Source organism: Cryptomeria japonica, chromosome 3 (assembly GCF_030272615.1).
Source record: "Cryptomeria japonica chromosome 3, Sugi_1.0, whole genome shotgun sequence".
Lineage (NCBI taxonomy): Eukaryota > Viridiplantae > Streptophyta > Pinopsida > Cupressales > Cupressaceae > Cryptomeria > Cryptomeria japonica.
Genome location: NC_081407.1, coordinates 478,381,185 through 478,405,904, shown reverse-complemented (window position 1 = coordinate 478,405,904; position 24,720 = coordinate 478,381,185). Strand labels below are relative to the sequence as shown.

The 24,720-nt window shown below is 36.9% G+C and overlaps 1 protein-coding gene across 1 annotated transcript in view; it reads right to left on the bottom strand.

Annotated features, from left to right (window-relative positions):
- Nucleotides 1-7,080: 7,080 nt before the first annotated feature.
- The window catches only part of LOC131874247 (uncharacterized), a 48,479-nt gene continuing 30,839 nt past the window's right edge, over nt 7,081-24,720 (bottom strand). Inside the window, exon 2 of the mRNA XM_059217530.1 lies at nt 7,081-7,207. Coding sequence (XP_059073513.1) covers nt 7,081-7,207 — 127 coding nt within the window. The remainder of the gene's footprint in view (nt 7,208-24,720) is intronic.

Sequence of the window (24,720 nt, the reverse complement as noted above, 5' to 3'; positions counted from 1 at the left end):
CAAACTCAAACTCAATCACACAAAGTAAACTTATCAATAGAATATCATTGTCAAGATCAATACTCATAAGAATACTCAACATCAACCGGTTAACTGTTATGACAACTTAATAGTAAACAACTTTAATATTGTAAACATCCAAATGCTTAATCATATCTCAACACACACCATCTCTCAATGCTTCTAGTAATCATGCCTTATCAGAAGTTAATCAAATCAACAAATAAGATCATAACCCCAAAAAACATTCACCACATGACACAAATGTTTATACGTGGAAAACCCAAATAGGTAAAACCACGGTGAGATGAGACTCACAAGATAGCTATCTGAACTCTTCTGAAGTTCGCCCTATTAGGAGCCAAGCCTGTTAAAGATTTTACAATAAGTTCTATGAAGAATTGATCCTATTAGGAATCACCTGGTTAAGGGATTTACAAATGCCTTGATAAAAATAAAATACAACATTAGGAGTAACCTCGGTAGAGGATTTGAGAATCTAAGTTAATGGACCACCTTGTTAGAGGATTTAAGAAGTAACCAAGCTTGTTAGAGCTTACCCGGTTAGGGGATTTTAATTCTGTTGTAATTGTTAGAAGACAACATGTTTTTCTTGATCTATTTGAATAGAACTACATTTTCTTGATTAGATCCTTTTAAGCTTCAATATGCCTTTATTCAAATTATAGATCCATTCTCTGGTTAGGCAACCACACACTCAACTGATTTCTTCCAACACCTTGCCAACACTATACAAAACAACTTCATCGACCTTAAATACAAATCAATTAGGTCGGTAACACAACAAAAATCTAATTCTCTCATAGAGATTACAAACAAATCAATTCAAGTGTGACTATTGGATTTACATAGCAATCTGTACACATTCTTAAAGAAAATTCCAACCGCTCCATGATCACCGCTTCATCGGACTTGTAACTCATCACGCGCTTTGCATTAGATGCAATCCACTTTGCTCATTCCCTAGACAATCAAACAAATGTGCCAAAACAATCTGAACTTATCTTCATACAATGACCACACGTCTTACTATCATTACCACTCATATCATAAACCAACATAACCATTTCAGCAAACTTAACTGGTTAGGGTTTAACAAAAAGAACTAGTAGGGTTTACCGATTACATAACATAGAAAGGGTTTAACCTTATACACCGGTTACCAGTTCAACTCACAAACTTATATACTGGTTTACAACATCTTCCATAAATTTCTTCCTACCGGTTACAAGACAATATCAATAATAGCAACAATATCAGTAATATCATAAATACCATTACCGGTTCAATTGACATCAATGACAACATAACATATCATTAATGCAATCTTCATGCAAATACCAACAATTAATACTAATGTTCAATATCAAGAGTTGGAAATACAAGTGTTGATTATTGGAGTGGATGATGATACCCCTTTGGCACCTTGGCTAGTATCCAATACTCCCAAGAGAAATAAACAAGCCATCTCCCCAGAAGACTTTGATTTTAGTTAGTTGGTGCTCGTTAAGCCCAAGGGTACAAAGAAGGCCTAAACTTTGTCCATATTGAGAATAGACAAATCAATGAGTAAGTATGTGGAAATGACAATCCCTCCTCTGGACACAGATTTTGTTAAAGTGCAGCCCACCGACGACATCATCAATAGAATTAACCTTGGAAAGAAGACACACGAAGGTACAGTATAAGATGTTGAAAAATATTTCTAGCATCTTGTGATATTGTTTAATGAAGAAAAGGTTAAGAAATACAAGTTGAAGAAATAGGTAGATCAACTCATAGAGGTTTTGATCAAGATAACCAAATCATTAGAGATAGTTGAGCCTATCACTTCTCCAGTGGATGAGAAAATCATATAACAAGTTGAACATGTCAATTCTCATGGAAGAAAAATTGGTGAATGGATGGACAGGTTGTCGAGACAAGGAACTCATCTCCCATGTTCAACAATTGATCTCATGAACAATTCAGAGGAGGTATAGATTGAGATTGATAAAACTTTGAATTTATTTTCAAATGAATTGGAGGCATATGAGAAAGATTTTGACTCTTTTTTGAAGTTAGAGGATTTCCAATTAGATGTTCTAGTTGATAATGGAGTGCTCCTTTCAAGGAAAATGTATATTGAATAAAGAGAAGTACTGGAACATCAAATGAACACACTAGAGGTACTTATCAAATATACAAGGAAAATACATAAGGAATGTAATGATAAAGGGAAAGAAATTATGATAAAGGGAAAGAAATTATGATAAAGGGAAAGACATCATTGAGAATATATCAGCTCTTCCTTTTACCTTCCTCGATGAGTATCAAAAGCCCCTTCATGAAGATTCCATTGTCAAATAATTCAGTGTGATAGTTGGTGAAGAGGTTGTCAAACAAGTTTTCTCATTATCCTCTATTGATAAGTTGATAGATATCCAAGTAAATTTGGATGATCTAGCCTTTCTTCTGAAAAACACAAGAAATTCTACATGAGCCTCAAAAATTCCATCACCCGGGTCAAGGTCATTACAAGTCACACCAAGGGACCTAATCAAGAACAAATGAAATTAGTTCTACATAAGTTTGATGAATTAATGAAGCAAGATCAAAATGAAGTGTTTGGCGACACTTAGTATTTTTCATAGTTTAGAATTTATAGATGTATTTTTGAATAAGATTTCGACACTTCAAGTGTCATTTTGTATTCATGTTTTTGCTCTTAGGAAATGCACGAGCCCAAAGTCAAATAGGAATCTTCTTTGATTTAGTCATAGTTTTTCCTAGATTTACTCAACACACCCCACATATATATATGAGGCTTCTTATTGTAATATGGGTCTAGAGTCTTTAAAATATATTCCAAGACTCTACCAAAGTGAAGAGAAAAAAGTGAAACTTTGTGTTCCTATTGTTAGCTGCAAACTTGATAAAATAAGAATAAAGTTTTGACATCTAGACTTTGTGTTGGATTCATTTGTTGTTTATGGTGAGAGTGTTCTTATGTCATTCTTGTTATAAATTCTTATTTTTCTCAAGTAAAGGTATTGTTGAAGAAATATTGTAAAAGAGTAGAAACAATTGTTGGTTTGTGGACTTTGTGTGATATCTCAACTCTTTTTAATAGAATTAGGAATTGGTGAATTTGATATCATTTTGAAGACTTTGATCTTCATATTGGTATTTTTGAGGTTAAACTTAGCCGAAATATAGTTAAGATAGCACCTCGAAGACTTTGTGCTTTATTGCGCCATCTAGGATAAGGAATCTTAATTTTAAGACTTTGAGCTTAAGCACTCTTTCCCGTCCCAGAGAAGCAACGAAGGACTTTGAGGATTTATAGAAAATTGCTTGTTTACTTATTTGTATCTGATCATTACTACATTTTGGGTTAATTTTTAATATTGAAAGTGCATAAATTATTACTGCTCTATATTGTAAATTCTTTCCCGAAGAAAGAGGAGAGAATAACATCTATTTTGAAAAAGAGGATAAGATGATGCACCACCCAAGTTTAGATTAGAAATTGAATGTTGTATATTATTTTAGGAAGAGAGAGTAGTAAGTTTAAGGGGGATCCTTCCCCTATAAATTAGGAGAGATTTAATCTCACTTGCTGTGGTTGAAATCACAATTTTGTAAACTCACCTAGTTTGCAAAATTTTCAACCATAACTCTACTAGGTAGCACACATAATCAAGTTTTTTGATTGTGACTGTAACATTCTAGTGCTCTTGTTCTTGGTATCTATATATTTCAATATTTCTTCCTGTGTTAAGTTTCCAAGGTTGGTAATCTGGCCAATCAGAGTTACACCCGTTGTAGGCCAAATCAAGGTATTGCTGATCCTGTTTTTGAGTTACTTCAAAAGAACAACTTTGAATATTTTCCTTCCAAATCAATATCTCCTTTGAAACCTACAAGAGGTTATCCTCATAAAAGTGAAAGATCACCTATTCCTAGTGAAACTTCTAGGGCTTCTAGATCTCTGGTAATACCACAAGTTAAAAGGTTTATGATACCTCCGTATAAACTTATAAATATAGTATCAATGGATGCTCAAGGGCCTTGGGGACATAATTTTGGTCTTCTTAACTTGACTCCACCTCTCCATCCTCTTCCACAAGGTTCCCAAAAGCATTCCTAAATTCTTTATAGATGGAAAACAACACCCAGATGAACATATTATAGCATTCCACAATGCATGTGGAATTCTTGGTGTTGAATATGAAGATGTAGCTATTCATCTCTTTGTTGAGACATTGCAAGGTATTGCAACTAATTGGTTTTATCATTTGGCACCTCAGACTATCACTTCTTGGGACATTTTCAAAGCTTATCTTAAGGCACATTTCAAGTGGATAGAATATGCCCATGCTCTCCTAGCTCAGTTAACTTCTATGAAGAAGGAACCAGATGAACCTGTTGGGGCCCAAAACCACAGATTGGAAAACTAAAGACTTTCCTAATCATTAGTTGATCCAATAAGCCTTGTCCAATGAACAGGGATGGTCGAAGACCAAATCCCTTTGCACTTTAGGCTCTACTAAACCTAGGTGGGTGTACCTTACACTCTCAAGCACAAAAGAGGTTTGTTTTGAGTGAGTTTAAACCATGGGAATTAGCAATTGCAGGGATGGAAAAAGGGTTTCCTGCAACTATGCTAACAAAAGTGCTTTTTATTGAATGCCTTTAAAATTGATAAAATAAGTGTGAATATAGCTGCGTTATGTAAGAGATTATTGTTAAGAATTTAAGCCATTATGAAAAAGAGTAGTACTAATAGAAATTTGAAGATTTGTTTCTTTGATAAGGACTTAATGCATACAAAATCATTCAACAAAGATTAATAATAGACCAGTGCCTTTATCTGACCATTAATGAATAACCTTGTGGACAAGAATCACTATAAACTCAAGAGACAATTATAAGACCATCACTATGAAAGTTTCATTATGTGTTGCATGAACAAATAAAAACCCAATTTAACATTCAATACAACATCACGTGATGACACATCACAAAAAATCTAAAAGACTTATCAAGAGGACATATGATTCCATCCAACACAAAATTACACATAATAATCTGAAGATAAAAGCATGAAATCTTGTATATTAACTTCTAGAATAAGGCTGTACACAAAAAATACACTTACAAATATTCCAATATATTCAGTTTGCACAAAATAAACTCCTCATTCCTATTAGACTTTTTGAAAACATAACACTTGTAGCCCAGCTAGTGGCAAAATATTGTCTATCTCCTTATGATACAAAAATGACTCAATACATATATGTGAGCCAAAGGATTCAAGTGAAAGGACACACCCTTTCATCTTGTTAAACTAAACCTAACTAAAATCTAATACCTAACTGCCTAATTGCCAGACATAAAACAAAATTACAAACTAAGAAGTCAATTTTGGCCGTCCTATAATGTGTTACATTTCTGAATATGCTCAAAATACTTGCTATCCTGGTGAGTGTTGGTGTTGAATACAGTGTCCCTGACATCGATCTCCATGGTAACCATTCTCTCCATCTACTCACCTGTCTCTTTCATATCCAAAACATCTGCCCGAGCAACATTAAGGGATGTGTTGAGTACATTCTAGCATTCTGCAGTCCAAATCCCTTTGTCCTTCAACCGCTCTGCCTCATCCATAATATTTGGTATACCATATCTAACAATATCCTTACAATCGGTAAATTTTTGCTTGATGTCCACACCGAATGCCTTATACTTGTTCAGCCTTCTCGAGATCTTCTCAACAATTTTCTCCTCGACACTCTTCTCTTTCAACAATGCCTTCAGCTTCTCAAAAATTCTTTCATGAGAAGATATATTATCCCGAGTCTTCTGACAATTAGTCCATAATTTCTTGAGAACTTCCAACAAATGTTCAAATTTGTTGGTCAACAAAACACAAGCAACATCCACCTTGACAGTCTTGATTTGCCTTCTCAACTTTACATTTTCTTTCATTTGGTACTCATATTTCCTTTTCCACTGCATACCAGTATCAGTTATCTATGGTACTTCATGACCATGACTTCTTAACAAGTCTTCATATAAATTTTTATATTTTTGACCTTCCTTTAGCACCCACTGCATTTGGGCCTTATTCAGTTTTGCAATGTCAATCCCCAAATCTGCAGTGACAATTGGGTTAACCTCTCCCACTTTCAACCTCATTATATGCCCAAATGCCTTATCTACATCTATAATCTTGGGTCTTTTATTTGGGGGGTATAGGGCCCAAAGCAACATTTCCTCTTCATTTAGATCATATCTTGATCCAATAAAAATGTCATCAACTCCCTGTATGTCTAATTTTACATCTTTTCTATTTGAATGCAACAAACAGTCAAAAATGAAAGAGACTCTTAACTCCCATCCTGGGAACAAAATAATGCCTGCCTCACTGAGAAGCTTCCTCCCTCTCTGTGGTGTCATTGTAACCACCTCTGCATTGATGTATTCCTTCAATCTTTTTAACATCTTCGCTTCATTCTCAGGGGTGACATTTGGGAGGCCCTCCCTCAATATTTTCCCTTTGTAATGGTACAAGAAGGACTTAAACTCCTTGGACTGTACAAAAACTTCATCTACAACAAAATCTGCATGCTCTTCCATCATCACATTGGTGTTGGCGTTGAGTCTCACCATAGCTTGCTCCTGGCTCTCTTCCATTTCTTCTAGTTCAGGTGCACGAAGGGTAGACACTGCTACATTCTCATCAGACTCACTCTTAGAGTCTCCTCCTTCTTTTAGTTCTTTAAGCCTCTGCTTCCGCTCTTCCAATTTTTTGTTCAACTCCTCTAAGACTGTATCAACGTCATCCCGCTCCTTGTTCCTAAATAAATCCTTAGCCTCCATGGGTATGTGCAAATATTCTCCCAAGTTCTGGCTCTTCCTGTAGTGGTGGATATATCCTTCTGGATCATTATTCTTCCAAGATTGGTGTCCATACAGATTGTACTCCTCTACCAGCTTCTTTTCAATCATTTCATATGCCTTGGTAGACACAATGGTGAAATCTTCGAAATGTAAAGTGCCAGGCATAAATACCTACTTGTGTGCACCACTTAAATGCTTTGGATTTGACATACTAAGCTGCCTAACATTCTCTAGATATGCAATTCTGCCGAGCACTAATGTAGGCAACATAAATGGAACACCTTCAAAACCATAAACCCTGAAAAAAAGTGAAATTCTGGCATACAAACTAGTCAACCCAATTGTGGTTGACCCTAGTATCTCCAAAAGCATGGGGTCTCAAGAATATTTTAATCTCCTGTGAGATAGACCCCTCACATTCCACCCCAAACAATCTATACAAGGGCTTGACGAAGTACTCTTCAAACAACACATAGTGTGATTTGTCGAACCTTGAGTCCCACAGGGATACCCACAATTGGATTGGTTGGTCCTGTCCCTCTTTGTTCCTGGAAGTCACTTTTAATTATCCTGGCCACAAACCCTTCATATGACCATAAAACAAAACCACATGCATTAGCAATGAGTTAAACTTGAAAGTAGAGTTAGGCTCTATTTGCAAACTCAAAAATCCTTTATGCAGCTTCTCTGCCAAGTAGGTTGCATAATCAAATGGCCTCGGCTCATGCATTTGAATGTCTGCAACCAACACCAATGGGCCTATTCTTGTAACATTAGGAACTTCTTCCTTGCAGACCTAGCCGCATGCCCAATAGGTGTACTGCAGGTATTGCCTGAACATGGTAATCTCAAAAGGGGGACCATCCTGCTCTGTGAGTCATCCCTTCTCCTTTTTGTGGATTACCAACTTCCACATTGTGTGGGCAGTGTCCATTTGGGTATATTCTCCTTCTAAGTCTGTAAAAGATAAGGGCATGCAAGGCTGATATGTCATGCCGAAAACCTCCTGAATAGATCCGACATATATCCGAATGAATGGGTCCCCATTTGGCAATTGGATGTATCTTTTTTACTTTTTGTATTTACTTGTAAGAAATTCCAACAATCTGAGATTCAGAAAAACATTTGGTACCACCAATCTGCCCAAATATGTCATCCAAGGGTTTGACAATGGCATCTCCTTGTTTCTCTTGAGATACTGATATAAAAACAATTCATGGCCCCTAATGGTTGTCCAAATATCTCCAACTCCTTTGTACTTATCTTCCAATTGATCTTTGTGCAGTAAATTTTTTTTAGACCTTCTTGACTTAGCACCAGATGACTCCATCTGGTCAATCATATCCTGGTTCAATTTGCGCTTTTGCACACCCTCCATAGACTTCACCTTTTTTGATTTAGTTGACTATGTATCTAAAATCTCTATGACCTTTCTCTTTCCTTGTGAACTAGAAGCCTCCATGATTAAGTGCTTGAATTATTAATTACCCACGCTTCTTATCTACAACTTCAATATTAATGGCTAAAGAGACTGTGAAATATTCCTGGCACAAGCACTCTTTCTTTATGCTGGATATGCAACGGCTAGGATCTGTAACGATAAAAAACTCAACAATTTTGCTTTGTGCGGATAAAATCCTCCTAATCGTGAGCATTAAATAATGGTTTTCCTATTAGACATTCTAATGGGTAATCGGTGTAACCCCACTCAATAATTCAATTATTTGGCACCATGTGTTCCTTCAATTACCTTTTTGTCTTTCTGATTGGTATAGGCCATTCCGATCAATGCACCTGATCTCGCTCCGACTGTTTCACTTTTCTCTTCGAGGCTTAACTTATCCCGATAGATCCACCTTTCCCTTTTATTAGTCAACATTTCTTTATGTTACATCAGGGTATGTCTCTCTGATGAAACCTCCTTCTGTTTATTTCTCTAGTCACTCCATCGGCCTTTAGAATGAAACTACTTTACACTTCATCCGATGGGCCCATGATATCTAACTTTCTCCTTTATTGACGTAACTTTCACCGATTACTTCATCGGGCGTCGGGGTAGCATATTTCCCTTACTTCTGATAGTTATAGTCTCCCCAATAGATCCATCCTCTGTGGCATTCTGCCCATCGAGCATCGGCACAACTTTAGAGACGTTTCTCCAGTAGCGTAAGCTATCCCAATGAGTCCTTTCGCATCTTACTCTCCTTGTTGGGCTGCTTCGGTCTATCGGTGTAGGATTTCCTGATGTAGTCACTTTGTTTGTGTCAAGCTCATCTTCCTCATCGAGCATCGAGATAACCCAAAATGCATCTCCCTGACAATGTATGCTATCCTGATGAGACTTACTCCTTTTCTTGCTTGGTATCACTTTATTAGAGAAAGACTCTCCGATAAGGTCGCCTTCTCCACTTGGTCCATCGAGTATCAAGGTAACATAAATTAGGACCTCTCGATAACCTTATGTCACTGCTATGAATAGATCACCTCGCTAGTTATTGACAAGAGTTCCATTGACGACCCCATCGGGTTTCGGGATAACATTTTCTCCTCCTTGCCGATAGTGTATGTTACTCCGATGACTCCGACTTTATCGCCGTAACTTGCCCCGATGGATCTCCACTTAGTCACACTTTTTAATGCCACTTTCACTTTAGGAAACACCATTGGAATGAGTTACTCCGATCAACCTACTCCTTTCTCCTTGGGCGATCTCATCGAGATGACTTATGCCGATAAGCAAAATTTTTCATTTTTTTGCAAAAGATGGCCCTCTTTATGGATGCAACTTTTAATAATCATAGTGAAGGGTTTCTACCATACCATCTACCTCTTTGAACATGCTCACAAACCTTCTCTATCCTGATTTTCCAAAGATGCTTTTGCAATGAGACTAATTGTGAAGATGTGGATTTCTAGAATGCCATTTCACTCAACACTTCCCTTGAATATGCCTAAGTGATGCCTTTTTATGAAGACACTGCAATCATGTCACTTGCACATACAATCCAACAATAAATGTTTGTATGATGGAATTATAAGCAAAAGCATCCATATATAGCACAAAAATATTTTATAAAAATATGTGCTAATAGAGCCTATGAGAGTGGTTAAGTCCAACAAGCTAAAGAACATGTGAGAATTTTCCAAGATCAAGGACACAATGAAAAGCACAAATAAGAGAGACAATAGTTTGACAAGAACAAACTGTATTCTCATCAATATGTAAATATGATCAACTAGATTAACTAATACAAGAGAGATGAGCTTTCTTATATAGGCAAGGCCAAATGGATATGTGAGCACACAATCATGACATGTGGCTCAATGAGAAATAAGGGTAGGTAGGGGTAGGTAGGAGAAATAGTAAAATATTCCACAAGAAGTGGATCACCCACTGAAGGTGGAATTTAACAACAAGATAAGACCACAAAAGGTGGAATTTCTCTCACAAGCATCATCCCTATGTGTACACTTCCCTAAGTGTCTCATATCCAAACTATGATGAGATGCATTATCCTAAGTCAACTTAAGTAAAGTGTAATTATATACTATAAGAATAAATAATTACACCAACACCCCCCCTTAAGTGCCACTTAGGGAAATGTAGATTCAAGCTAACCAATGCAAGATGGGTCCCGACTACTAGGCCATGATAGGTACCCATGTACAATATGCAAATGAAAGCAAATATATGCAATGCAATCTCTCACAAATAGAGAAAACCCAGTGGGAAAAAACTTGTTAGACACAATGCATCACAGAGAGGGGGATGGCATGAATCAGTGGTTCTCAAATCTTTTCCCTTTACTAATCCTATGTGAGCATAGATCTACCTCAATGCAGACTGACTAGTTAGTAGGAAGACCAACACAAATGCAATCACACAAGGGACATCACATAACACTAGCATAAATGAGGAAAAACCAAGATGGGAAAAACCTCAGTGAGAAATGCTGCTAGAGTCTACTGCTCCAATCCAACCTCACAATGAAAACATAGTTACAAAGTTTAGGGCACCAACCCAAGGAGCACCAACCCAAGGAGCTACAACCCCTACCCAATTTATGGGCTACAACCCAAAGGAGCTACAACCCTTTCCTTTAGGGCATCTACCCAAGGAGCACCAACCCCTGCACCAAGGTACAACTCAGTGTTCACAATATAAACATCAAATACATAAGTAGTTATCTTGTTACAAGTGAATCTTGAGACCTTATCATATGTCTTACTCTGCCGATGAGATACCTTCTTTGCTACACTGAATCACTCTTCTGCTACTCTCTTCTGCTTCTCTCTTCTGTTGCTTAACTGCCGATGAACTCTACCAGTACAGTTATCCTCTTCTTCTACTTTGCTGGATCTCCACCTTACTCTTTGCTCTTCACGGATATAACACTTTGCCAGTTTTTTGTCTTCCTTCTCTACAGCCTCCTTCACTTCTACTTTGTCGGTATGAACACTATGGGTTCTTCTCTCCTACCGGTTGATCACTTCAACTAGGTTCTCCCTCACTCTCACTCACTTCTCAAATGCTTGTCAAGCACTAGGCTGATTTTCTATTACCTATAGAAGTATCACACTTTGCAGTAGCACAATATTATTCTATTACAACAACACTTTACAATGTCTTTTGCCTTCATCTTTATAGACTGGTTTCCCACCGAAAGACCATTTCAAAAATCAGGTGGTTAGGGTTTCTTAACCACCCTCGAGGAAAACCAAATCTAATAAGATCTTATCTGATCTGATCTTCCAAACTGCCAGTCTGCAAAAATATGTCATTTATGCGTCTCCTAGATCATGCCTTCCATCTTTGGCGATCTGCTTTTTACCTTATTGGCTGGTCTCTTGGTCAAACACTAGGATTTGGTTGTGTTGTTTCCTTCATCCACCTCGATCTCCTCAATTGCTCTTAGCTGGCTCATAGTTGTCCTTCAGACCTCAAGCCACAAACCCTTGCAACAATCTGCAACATGTCCCATGATTTGTGGGACCTTTTATCACAGTCGACCAACTCTACACCTACCCCGTCGATGTACATTTCATCTTTATCTAATGCAGGTTTGCCACCTCATGCACATTTGCCATTTCATCCTCTTGTAGCATCACTATCAGTATCCACCTCATCACACTGTTCTGTCAATTTATGCCTAGTCATCGAACATTCAAACAATCGGTTCCATCTACCAATAAACAAACCCTACTGGAATATGACACCTTATGAGTTGTCCTTCTTGTCATGACCTTTCTTAATCTACCGGTGTAACCCTCAAACCGATCTTCAGACATGACTGACCTATGCATGCACATTCCCATCAAGTATCTACACCGTGTCCATATTAACAATGGACTTTCATACCGGTTACCACTCTTGATGACACCATGTCATCAACCTTGACAGGACTCCATCTTTAATCAGGTCATTCTATTTCTGACTGCATATGCTTAGCCTTACCTTTTCTCTGATCAATTCTGTCTATTCCTCTACTGGTTTGTCAAGGTGACAAACACTTCTCACTTCCTCTGAATTGGTATCTCAACATGCCTTATCTATCGGTCCTGATCTCATGTACTTAAGGCATTTCCTCATTTTACCGGTGGATCCGATGTGAGCCTTCAAGTACATGCCTTTACTTCTTCACACTTATGCACATAGTGCATAATGAGAGATAATCTCCACTTACCGATGGAGTGACACCTTGCCTTCTGCATCCTGCAATGCTCTTCATGTGACTTCTGTTAGGAATCCCACAGATACTGAGAGGGGGAGGGGGGTGAATTAGTATCTAACCAGTGGGTTTAATTTCTTAAATTAAAACATGCATAACATATTATAACAGTGTACCGGTATGCAAGAAATAATGCAATTAATAGAATTGAGAACATCCACATGAAAAGCACACCATAACACAAGGTTTTAATGAGGAAACCCGGTGTGGGAAAAACCTCAGTGGGATTTGTGACCCACAATATTCACTCACTGGCCAATAAGAGAATATTACTTACAATAGGGGCCTGCACATGCAGGAAGGCCAACTGCCTAGAGCTCACTGCTCAATGGGAAGTCTCACTGACTTACAATGAGGATTATACAAATCCAATATCTTGTACTGCTTTACAATAGCATCTATAATGCCTGATCCAGTACCGGTTGCTGCTCTGCTTCTTACATAAACCCTTAGCCTATATTTCGCATAATAGGTCTGCCTAATATTTTTCCTCTATCTTTTTTTTTATATCACAAAATGTCTATAATGATCTCTTTTATATATATGAGTCATTTTACAATTTTCCAAGTCAGCTTACAAAGTTTTTTACAATAATAAACAAAATATAACAAAATCCTGTCGGCCTCTATGCCGGTATACTTCTTTTCTTTGTGCCAGTGCCGGTGTCCTGAGTGCCAGTGTAGAGTGTGATCTACTGATGCCGGTATAATGCCTTTGCCGATATCATAGGATTGCAAGGTTGCCATCAATGACAAAACCTTCAATCACATACAATGTCTCATTGGAGTGTGCATATGCCAACAACTTCCCTATTTGTGCACATCTTTTCAAACATGCACATGTGATATGATGTGAGCACATTCACTATCAGTCATTGCTTCTCATGATGACTGCAACTTCATCCGGTGGGAGTCTCGCTGTTTTGTAGCCTCACAGCATACCGGTGACCTGTTCATTCTTCTCCTCCAGTGTTGATGTGATTTAGGTAATATTCTGCCTCTTCATCACAAACAACCGCTCAAACACTTCTTTATCTCATCACACAAGTCAGGCACTAACTTGTGTACTGGTGACTCCACTGGCCAATTTTTCTTGCCTTACCGGTTTTATGCAACACAAGGTGATATCAAAGATATCACATCCTCTACTCCTTCATAGCAGTGTTACACATCCATCTCTATGACCGGTGGTCATCTCATACCCATTGACATCAATGACAACACAATGCCGACAATCTCCCCCTTTTGCATTGATGTCAACACATGTAGTATCCGGCATACTACATAGTCTTTCTCCCCTTTTATTGTGATCCATGGATTCACACACATGTAGTATACAATATACTACAAAATCCTTCTCCCCCTTTGACAACAATGACAAAGGGTACTGTCAGGATATCATTCCTCCCCGTGTTTACTGGTCACTGACAAAATTCTTTCACCCCCTTTATCTTCATTGGATGTAACACTTTCGTTGATACCACTTGTTATCTTTGTCACCGATTATTACATCTTCTCAAGTCACAACACTTGAGATGGGGAACTTAACCATCAGCTGACACCAATTGAGCATGCAAGTCTGATGCAATTTGAACCCAATTTGCAGAAAGACTGATGTTGGTCCTTACAACTAGAATGGTAACTAGGTAAAAATCATAATTCAGAGATTGAATATTTTTAAATAGCTAACTTTTCCTATGGAAAGGGCTCATTTAGTTATCAACCAGGGATGTAAACTTGAAATGGGCTAGCACTGTATGTGCACCAAGTTCATATTTCAACTATCTTTTATGATTGTAAAAAAAGGGAATTCTTCTCAAAGTAAACACACATAATCTTAAATGAACTAATACTTTAATCTTAAATGAAATAATAGTTTAATCTTATAATTACTTTAAACAACTACTATTAAATGATAAAGTTCTGGTGGGCAGCTCGAACTACTCTGCTGCTGTGGCTGCAGGAACAGATACATGAACTATTTCCTATGGCTGTAGGAACATACAACTGCATAAATAATTGCTACAAAAGCATAAAACTAACTGAAACATACAAAGGATTACTCACCAAGTGGCCCCCCTTGAGTGAGTATCTTAAGAACTTCAGATTACAATTATGTAATTATCCAAAATCGCATTGATCTCTTTATTTCATCTTGACTGAAAATACATAAAATAGTACCAAAAGGCTGTGTATCACAAGTTACTATGGGTGTTCTCTACTATCCTCAAGAGGAGAGAGATCCCTTTATTTATAGGAAAACTTATAACAAACTTCTAACTGATCGACCACATTCCTACGGAATAGGTGAACAAGATTTATTAACAAGAGAAGAAGTCAATGTAGGACAATAGAACAACATCTATCCTGCAGCTGAGAGAATATAGCATGAATAGCCTCCTAGATATAGGCTCCACTAAGAACAGTTGTAAATGTTCATAAATCAATCTGCTGAAGAACCGATCAAGTGGTTCTAATCATTACTGCACTTGTTTGGCTGGGTCTGTGTTGTGATTATGTATTTGATGATCTTTTGAACCACCATTTGTCCTTACTTTGGCTTTACTGACCCTGCATCATTATATTAATACACAACAAACATGTGTATATAGTAACGCTAACCTGACATAATGCAAACCATATTAATAATTATTTTCAGATATTTGCATAGATAGATCATTACATGATATCCTTAGGTATAAGTTAAACTAGTCCAGAAACACTTAAAAGGTATTAACTTAAAAGAGTATTATAATCCAAATGTCATCTAATCATAAGACCTAGGCAGGAGTATTGTATAAAAAATCTATCAAGATAGAGCCATTATTTAGGCTCATCAACTCCCCCTAACCTAACTTGTTGCTGATCCTCTAGCAACTGGAAAATTTTGGATTCTAGCATTGATTTGGAAATTGCCTGGGGTAACCTGTCCAGAACCGCCTATAGATAAGCACTAGTAGAACCCTTTCATTTTCTCCAATATTTTCCACCTGGTACATTCTAGTGCTTTACTATATGGTGGATCACTATCCCTGCATCCCATCAATGGCCACAGGAGGATTGGAGGTGAAAGGTGAGAGGCAGGCAATACCGTCCCTTTGATCTTCCCAAGTGCATATACTTGGGTGCTCTGTTTAATGCTGCATGGTAATTTTGTGCAGAGTGTGGCTCAGATTGTTTCAACTCATCTGTTAGGCTGTTCCAACACTGGACTACATGTCCTATTGCCTCTTGTCCTTCCCTTGGAGCCATTTGTTCATATTCTCTATACACTTCTTGCCTTAAGGGTAGGATTTCCTTTGCATAATCTGGCTCATATACAATCTTCTGCCAATCAAAGTAAAGTCACCTGGGTTCCCTTGATTCAAACCTTAAGGGTAATGAAAGCTCAAGCTCTTCCTTGTGATGCACTTGAAACTGTTCTCCCCTTGATATCTCATTCTGCATCTAGGACATAAGAGCCCTCAATTTTATATCTCTAATGTAAAGGAGAGTGTTCCAATCAACATCATCAGGAACAACATAATTATGCACATATAGTTCACAGAGTAGATTCTTGATTGCTGTAGGAGATGTCTGAAAAGCACTGTAAAATTCTTCTGGTGTTTGTAATGAGGGACTTAAATCTTTGAGAATCCTCAATATTTAGAAGCTAATGTGCTGTTCTTTTAAGTATAGAGAGTAAACATGAGGAGGATCTCGACATTGCATCATTTGTGGTACCATGGTGGCTACTGTTTCCACCTTAGCTTTAAGCTGGGCTATTTTCTCATCCTTTTTCTCAATAACTTTCTTCTGGTAATAAATTATCATTTGCATCTTTACCTTTTCAAGTTCCCAATCCTCATAAAGAGCAAGTCCTACTACATGACTAGTAAGGGAAGTAGGTGGCCTATGAACAAGTGCTTTAGGTTTCTTACTTTCTACTTGGCCCCTTGATTCAATGAACTTCTCTATAGCATATACTAAGCTATCCAGTCTTTCAAAACCTACTTCCTTCTGAGGCTGCTCAATATCCTAGATATCCCCTTCTTCCTGAAACTGTAATTCCTGTTCTTCCTCAATATTTTGTGGTTCTTCTTCTTCTTCTTCATGGTCTCTCTAAGGTTCATTTGGAGGAGAAGGAGGGATATCATCATGGAGTGGACTACATTGTTGTTGTTCTGGGGAGTCAATCAGGATTGTAATATGTGGCTCTATGGGTTGGTCTTGGCTTTTAAACTTTTCACGAAGCCTACCACTACTTCGTCGAGTTTTTCCTCTTTCGGATGCAGGAACACTTCTTGTAGCCAATTCTTCAACTATTTCGACAGTTACTGTAGGAACTGGTTTTACAAATTTTCTCTTCTTGGCCGCAGGAAAGGGTACATTCTCATTTTTACTTTTCTTGTCCTTATGCTCTATATCAACTTGTTTTTCTTTGCCCTTTTCCTTTCATGTGGCGGCCCTAGTTTTTCTTGAACCTTCAAGAGGAACCCCTACTTTAGCTTCTTTTTGTAAGGGTTCCTTTGTTGTAGGAAGATTTTGTTATAAGGATTTCAACAAGGATGAGGGTTCAAGAGGGGAACTAGGTTCTACAAGGTTTTCTTGTTCCTGAGATGGAAGTGGTTCCTCTATAACTATGTGCTTTGCCCTAAACATTCTGGTTTCAACAAATTCATTCTAGAGCATTGGAGAAACATCTCTCGAGAATTTTTCAACTAAAAGCTTAATTAGACAATGGTGAGAAATAGAGTGAGGCCTACCTTTCTGGGTCTCTGTTGCACTTATAGAAAGAAGGTTGTACAATAAGCTTGGAACATTCATCCTTCTTCTGTGGCGTAGATGACTTAGGAGCTTGAAGTGATGTGAATGCAAACATGAAAACCTTTCTTTGCAGGTTAAATATTTTAAAACATACAATGCCACTGCTCTCCATTCAGGCGGAAGGGATTCTCGCCTAGCTCCTTACCTATCTACTATTAATGGGGGGTCTCCTGGACATGTAAATTCTGCCCTTGCACTGCATGCATCCTTGGACTCTGAGTAATTCTTCCCATCTATTGGTAGCCCAAATAACTCTTCTATCCTTTCCTCTATAGCCACTACTCTTAAACCTTTTACCTGAGCTTTTCCATTTGATAGTGTGTGGGTAAATTCCCTCACAATTTATTTATTAAACTTCATCAACTTTAAGAGATTATCCAGCCATCCACTGTTCCTAAATACTGGTTCCTGAAGGAGAAATTTATGGACTGTCAGCTCATGTTGAATAGGTGGACCACCCATTATAGCAATAACACTTTCAACTTCAAAATGGCGTAAATCTGCTCAGTTTCTGCACTATGTTCTACACTATAGCATACTCAATGTTTTTACTTGGTTGGAACCTAGCTGTAGCCTAGAAATAAATCTAAGCAAACAAACAAGCAGAATGCAAGATATCACCTCAAAACGAGAATTTTGAAAAAATTAAAATGCAATCCAAGACAATCCGAGAGGACATCAAAATTATCTGCTATAGTAATTATTAGTGTACTTCCCCCCAACCTAAGGTCTAAAGGTGTCCACACATGCGGAGGAGGACGAAGAAAGGACAGTATGCAAAATATCATAATTAGAGTTAATATGATTTAATTATATACATGCAACAAGAATAAATACACACGAGCGTACCTGACATCACGCGAGAATGACTGCAGCTTGAAGATATTTGAGCCGTCATGCATGGAAAACGATAAAATGGATGGAGTGAAAGGAAAGAAATGAGTGAATATGGAAGGGAATATTTATTATGCAGAAAAGTACTCCCGCCAGATGGGGAAGTATTTATTATGATCATGCAACAATGTCTATAGTGGTTATCACTTTTATCTGAAAATCTACACATTTGCATTGTCGGGTAGCGCTTTTGTCTTCTAGGTTAGCGCTTTTGTCCTCTAGATTAGCGCATTTATTAAAGAAATCACACTTTTGTATCTGCAGAGCAATGCTTTTGTAGTCTAGGTGAGCGCTTTTGCTCTAAAGATTAGCGCATTTGAGGAGAAGGATATCGCATATGTTAGAATAATGCTTTTGTTTCCAACTAACAAAATTTTCTTGCAGGTCCGAATGTCCAAGAAATTAGATTTTTCAAACTACTAACATGCATGTGCAGGATGGTGTTTAAGGCAAATTTTATGCATTTCCTCATCTAGTTAATTAAAGGCCTTATTTTGAGAAGTAATATATCATGTCTTGTTCATTTAGTCTAACTAAGAGGATTGACAACATGCAACTTGCATTTTTAGTAACTTCTCTAAAATAGTTGCACATAGACTTTTAAAAAGGCTAAAATAAACACCATGCTTGTTGGAGCGACATCTCCAAATAGGACTTATCCAACAATTGCTTTAAAAAGGTTAAAAAGAACACTTATATTCCATGTCTCGAAAGTGGTAGGTATATGCTCTCCTCTTAATTGGGTGACCAAAAAGCCAAACCCACTCTTTTATGCTTTCTTTACTTTCAAGGAAATTAAATCCTTTAGAGGCCCTGCCTTCCCGAGCTGCCTTGAGGTGGCCAGTGAGAGGGGAACGACCTAAAGTGGAAACAGGCTAATACCGATTCCTTCCAATCCACTATAAATAAATCGTGTTTGTGACGAAAGTCCCAAACAACATGTGCTGATAAGTTAATACCGACACTATGTTTCCCCATAAACCCTATGGAGCATAACCTCTATAGGTTGGGAACCTTTTGTATTTATAAAGCTGAAAGTGCTGCATGTATGGCCACATGACCAGAAGCCTTTACTAAAAACCACTTGTACTAGTTTCCAAAATCCTTCTAGTTGTTGGCACAGGAGGTCGGACCTCTGAAGCGGCTCACACACATACGGTTCCTAGTAGAGATATAAAGTTTGCCATGGGGAGTTTTCATGGAAACTGGTGCTTGGCTTCCCTGAAGAAATGAGTGCCGAGGGTGGAGCCAGTGGGGTCAAGCATTTAAATATCCGCTTTGAATAGCATAGCCTCGGGGGAAACCCCATGTGAGATTCAACAACTATTGTCTCAACCTGCCATAAGATTTGTACTTGCTTGTGCATTTTGTTTATTAGACATTATGTCTTCTATGTTTGTTACATGTTCCAAATGGTCAAAAATTGAAGAAAATTATCATCTACGAGTAAGAAAAACTCCAACAAATTGCTGAAAAAGTTTGATCAAAAGGGTAATATGAAAGCTTTCCAACACTTGAAACACCAGATTAAAACCAAAGTGTCAAAACATCAGTATCAAAATAATTCTTGAAGTAGGTTTGTCTCTAAACCATCCCATATTGTCAAACTAGCTCAAACAACTAGGTCACTAATCCCATAGGTTATTCCCAAGAAGTTCTATAAACATCAACATTCAACAAGCTATTGATTAAAAAATCTTAAGTGCAAAAAAATCAACATCATTGTCAAGTCTCTCATCAGGATAATCAAATCCTCTATCACGAAGCTTGATCAATCTATACTAGGTTCATAATCTTGGATATATCTTTCCTATTTTGAACGTAGGTTATATCAAAATCAGAATACCAAGATTGAAATCAAACAAACTTGTAAATTGTCAAATTCTTATATGACTTTTAAGTATCACCTTAAGAAAGTAAAACCTAGTTATAAAGCTACTCAGAAAAGAATAAGATTCTTGTATATCAATCGCAAGATCTTATTAAAACATAGGACATTTCTACACCGTTTTCATCACTACTTACGTGGCTGCAGTACAGAGTTTGACGGTGAAATTTTGCAAAGACGTGCTTTTCAACAAAGAGACGCTTTATCACAACGAACAAACAATAGCGGTAAAATAAACAAAGCATAATCTTCCTAAAGCAATAATCACCTATTGACTTTGTCCTTTGAAAATTTCAACAACTTCGAAATAATCACATGCTAGTTTGGACTAGAGCTCAATACGAACAACTTAGAAAACAACAACAAATGGAGGAAGAAAATAATCCTGTATTTAAAATTTTTGGGTTTACAACTATTGATGAAGAAGTAGTCAATAGCACCATTAGAGACCTCGAGCAAGATTTCAAATTTGATAGGCTAATGGAAAAATTGTTGACAAAGCAAAAAGAGAAATATCTTTTGATGTAAGCGAAATCTGGAGCTAAACTACCACAAGACTTTAACATAGAAAGCTTGAAACAAGACGTGGAGGCAAGTAACACCCAAAAAATAGATGATCCAAATAATGAAGATGTGAACAAAGAAAGTCATGAAGAAACAAGGAAAGAAAGGGATGACACAATAAAAGAGCGTAGTGATAAAAGAACTCATGAAGAAACAAGAAGAAACTATGTGGATAACCCATTATCAAACCTTACTCAACAAATGCAAACACTACAACAATAGATACATGACATGCAAAATGGAACAAGCTCCAAGAAGTATTCATTAAAAAGATATATGCCCATATCCTTTTGATAAAAAATTGACCATGATACCATTTCCGCAACATTGCGAGATTCCTAAATATGACAAATACGATGGAAAATCCGATCCTCAGGATCACATTAGGGAGTTTTGTAGTACGAGCATGGAATTTGCTCATGATGAAACTTACCTTATGCATCTTTTTCCTAGGAGTTTAAATGGACAATCAATGGAGTGGTTTTCAAGATTACCATCCAGAATCAAATCTTTTGAAGAACTTGTGAATAGATTTATTTCACAATACTCCTACAATATAAGGAATGAGATAACGATGCTGGATCTCTGCAATGTTAAACAAAAGAATGGTGAATCTTTTATGATCTTCTTACAATGATGGAAACACATGTTTAATAGGTATGCCCGAGATATACCTGATCAAGAAAAGATGGACATATTCATTGATAATCTTATCAGTGAAATGAGTTATCGACTAAGAATGCAATGTCCTCCCTCTTTTGCCAAAATGATCAAGAATGGTCTGAAAATAGAAAACACAATGGTAAAGAAAGGAGAGCTAAAAATTTACAATAATTCATACAACAACAACAAAAACAACAACAACAACAACAACAACAACAACAACAACAACAACAACAACAACAACAACAACAACAACAACAACAACAACAACAATGACAAACCCAAGTTCTGGTCAAAGAATAGGAATGCTAGCAATGAAGGAAATGATGATAATAGTACTACAAAACAACAACAACCAATTTTTAATCTATCAAGTCAAATCCCAAGCAATAACAATCCAGAAAACAATAAAGCCAAGTCCTTTTTCTCAAATCCTCGGAGGAAATTAATAAACATTGGAGAACCTTTGGAATCAACTCCAAAAACTCTGCTTGCCAACAAATTGATTGTTTTACAAGAAGCAAGAAGTTATGAACCACCAAGCAAGACAAATTGGTGAAATGACAATCATTTTTGCAATTACCATCAGAATAAAGGACACCTAAAAAATGATTGTCAGAGATTGAAACACCTTATCCAAGATCTAATCGATAATGGAACCATTACAATGGATAGCCATAAGACAAATGAATCACACCTAGCTTTCAAAACTCCACTTCTGAATTATGGCAAAGGTGAACCATCCCAATTAAAAGATGACAAAGGAAAAGCCAAAGTGAATTACACTTATACATATGATGATGTGGTAAATTTAATCATTGTTAAAGATAATCCATTTTTAGAGCCAATCAATGTTATTACGAGAAGCAAAGCAAAGGTTACCTTTCCAGGTATAGAAAAAAACCCAACATCCACTTCACAACAATACAATTTAGTAGAGCAATTACAAAGAATACCCACTCAAATATCAATTCTGGAACTTCTCAAGGTTTTAGCTATGCATAAGGAAATTTTGGAGAGAGCTTTAGTGGAAACAACAGTATGAAAAGATTTTGATGTAGATCAGTTCCAAAACATGGTAGGGCACCTTATAGCTCCTCATTGCTTATCATTTATTGAAAATGATGACACATCCTTACAACATCCTCACAATGCTCCCTTACATGTTGAAGTCTCCATTAATAAAACTCATGTTAAATGTGTACTCATAGATGGAGGAGTTGGCTTAAACATTTGTGCATTAAGTTTGATAAAAGGTTTGGGATATTCAAAAAATGCAGTAGACCCAAAAAACAAAATAACCATCAAGGCTTATGATGAAGCAAAACGTTCTTCTAAAGGAACTGTTGTGCTACCAATAAAAATAGGACTAGTGGAAAGGGATACATTATGTCAGGTTTTAGATTTGAACCTCTCTTACAACATTCTTCTAGGACAACCATGGATTCACAAGATGCAAGCAGTTCCTTCTACATATCATCAATGTGCGAAATTTCCTCATGAAGGACAAGATATCACTATAATTGCAGATTCTAGTCAATATTGCAATAATTTGAAGCCAACACAAGATACAAGAGTTCCACATAATAGAGAATCAGTATATCCTACCAAAGAAATTCAAGCAAAGTTATGGGAAAATTTTGAGGAAAAGCTCAAATTAAATGATAAAGGAATGGGAAAATATTCTTTGCGTAATTTTCCACTTTTCCCTAAGTCATATGGAAAGCGTACAGATATTCAATCAAAGACACCAGAAAGATCAAAACATATGTTTAAATGGACATTTGTTAGTGCTGGAACTTTTAAAGAAGAAAATGAAGACAAAGACATTCTTGGTTGGTTGTACAAGGATGATGATAAAACTATAGCAATAGTAGTAGAATTCAATATTACCATAAAACAATATGACAAAGGTTATGAAATCATGCAAAAAATGAGATATGAGGGAAAAGGACCAATTGGTAAGCGACATAAAGGTATTTCAGAACCTATTTGTCCACACTCACAATCCAAAGAAGATAAATCCGAGCTCGGCTATCTAAAATCCAATCAAAGGCAACATAATCATCAACAACAAAAGTGGAGAAAGAAATCAGTTTCTAAAGAAGAAAATTGGCAAGAAAAGATACATCAAGCGGCCGAAATAGTAACCAATAAACAAAAGAAGCAAGAAGAACATGAAAAGAAAGAAGAGGAGATTACCATCAAAGGTAAAGGAAAATCTTGTCAACAAGTTCTGAAAATACAAAAAAATGCAAAATCTGAACAAGATATTCCAGAAGCAGTAAAAATAGAGATGGCAGAAATCAAAGAACCTTTTGCACAATGAAACATTCCAGTATGGTATAGTGGAGTAATCCTAGATCAGGATTTAGAGACAGATTCAAATGAGTATGAATGGGGTCAAGATGTCTTATCTACTACATCAAGTAAAGAACACAATGAAGACCAACGGAAGCAGTAAACATTGGTACATCAAAGGATCCTAAAATACTTCATTATGCTGCCTCATTATTAGAAAAAGAGAGGAACGGATACATGGAATTCTTTAAGCAAAGACAAATAAATTTTGCTTGGTCCTATGTAGATATGCCAGGACTTAATCTAGATCTTATCATGCATCATCTTAATGTGGATTTAAAAGCAAAACCAGTTAAGCAGAAGCTAAGAAAGATGCATCCGCACATTGCTCTTCTTGTAAAAACCAAGATGAAGAAACTATTAGAAGTGGGTTTTATAAGGCCTGTTGCTTATCCATAATGGGTTTCAAGTATTGCACCACTATCAAAACTAGATAAAAGCATAAGGGTCTGTACATATTTCAGAGATATGAATAAAGCATGCCCAAAAGATGATTTCCCGCTATCAAACATTGATATCATAGTGGACTTGTCAGTAGGGCATGAGATGTTTTCATTAATGGATGGCTTCTCAGGATATAATCAAATAAGAATCACACTTGAAGATCAAGAAAAGTTAGCTTTCACCTGTGCATGGGGAACATATTGCTGGAATGTTATGCCATTTGGGCTTAAGAATGCAGGAGCGACTTATCAAAGGGCTATGACAACAATTTTCCATGATATGATGCATACATTTATGGAAGATTATGTCGATAACATACTTGCAAAATCTCATACAAGACAAGAACATTTGAACATTTTAAGCAAGGTTTTTGATAGGCTGGAAAGATATCAATTGAGATTAAATCCAAAGAAATGTGCATTTGGGGTAACCTCTGGAAAGCTCCTTGGTTACATTATATCAG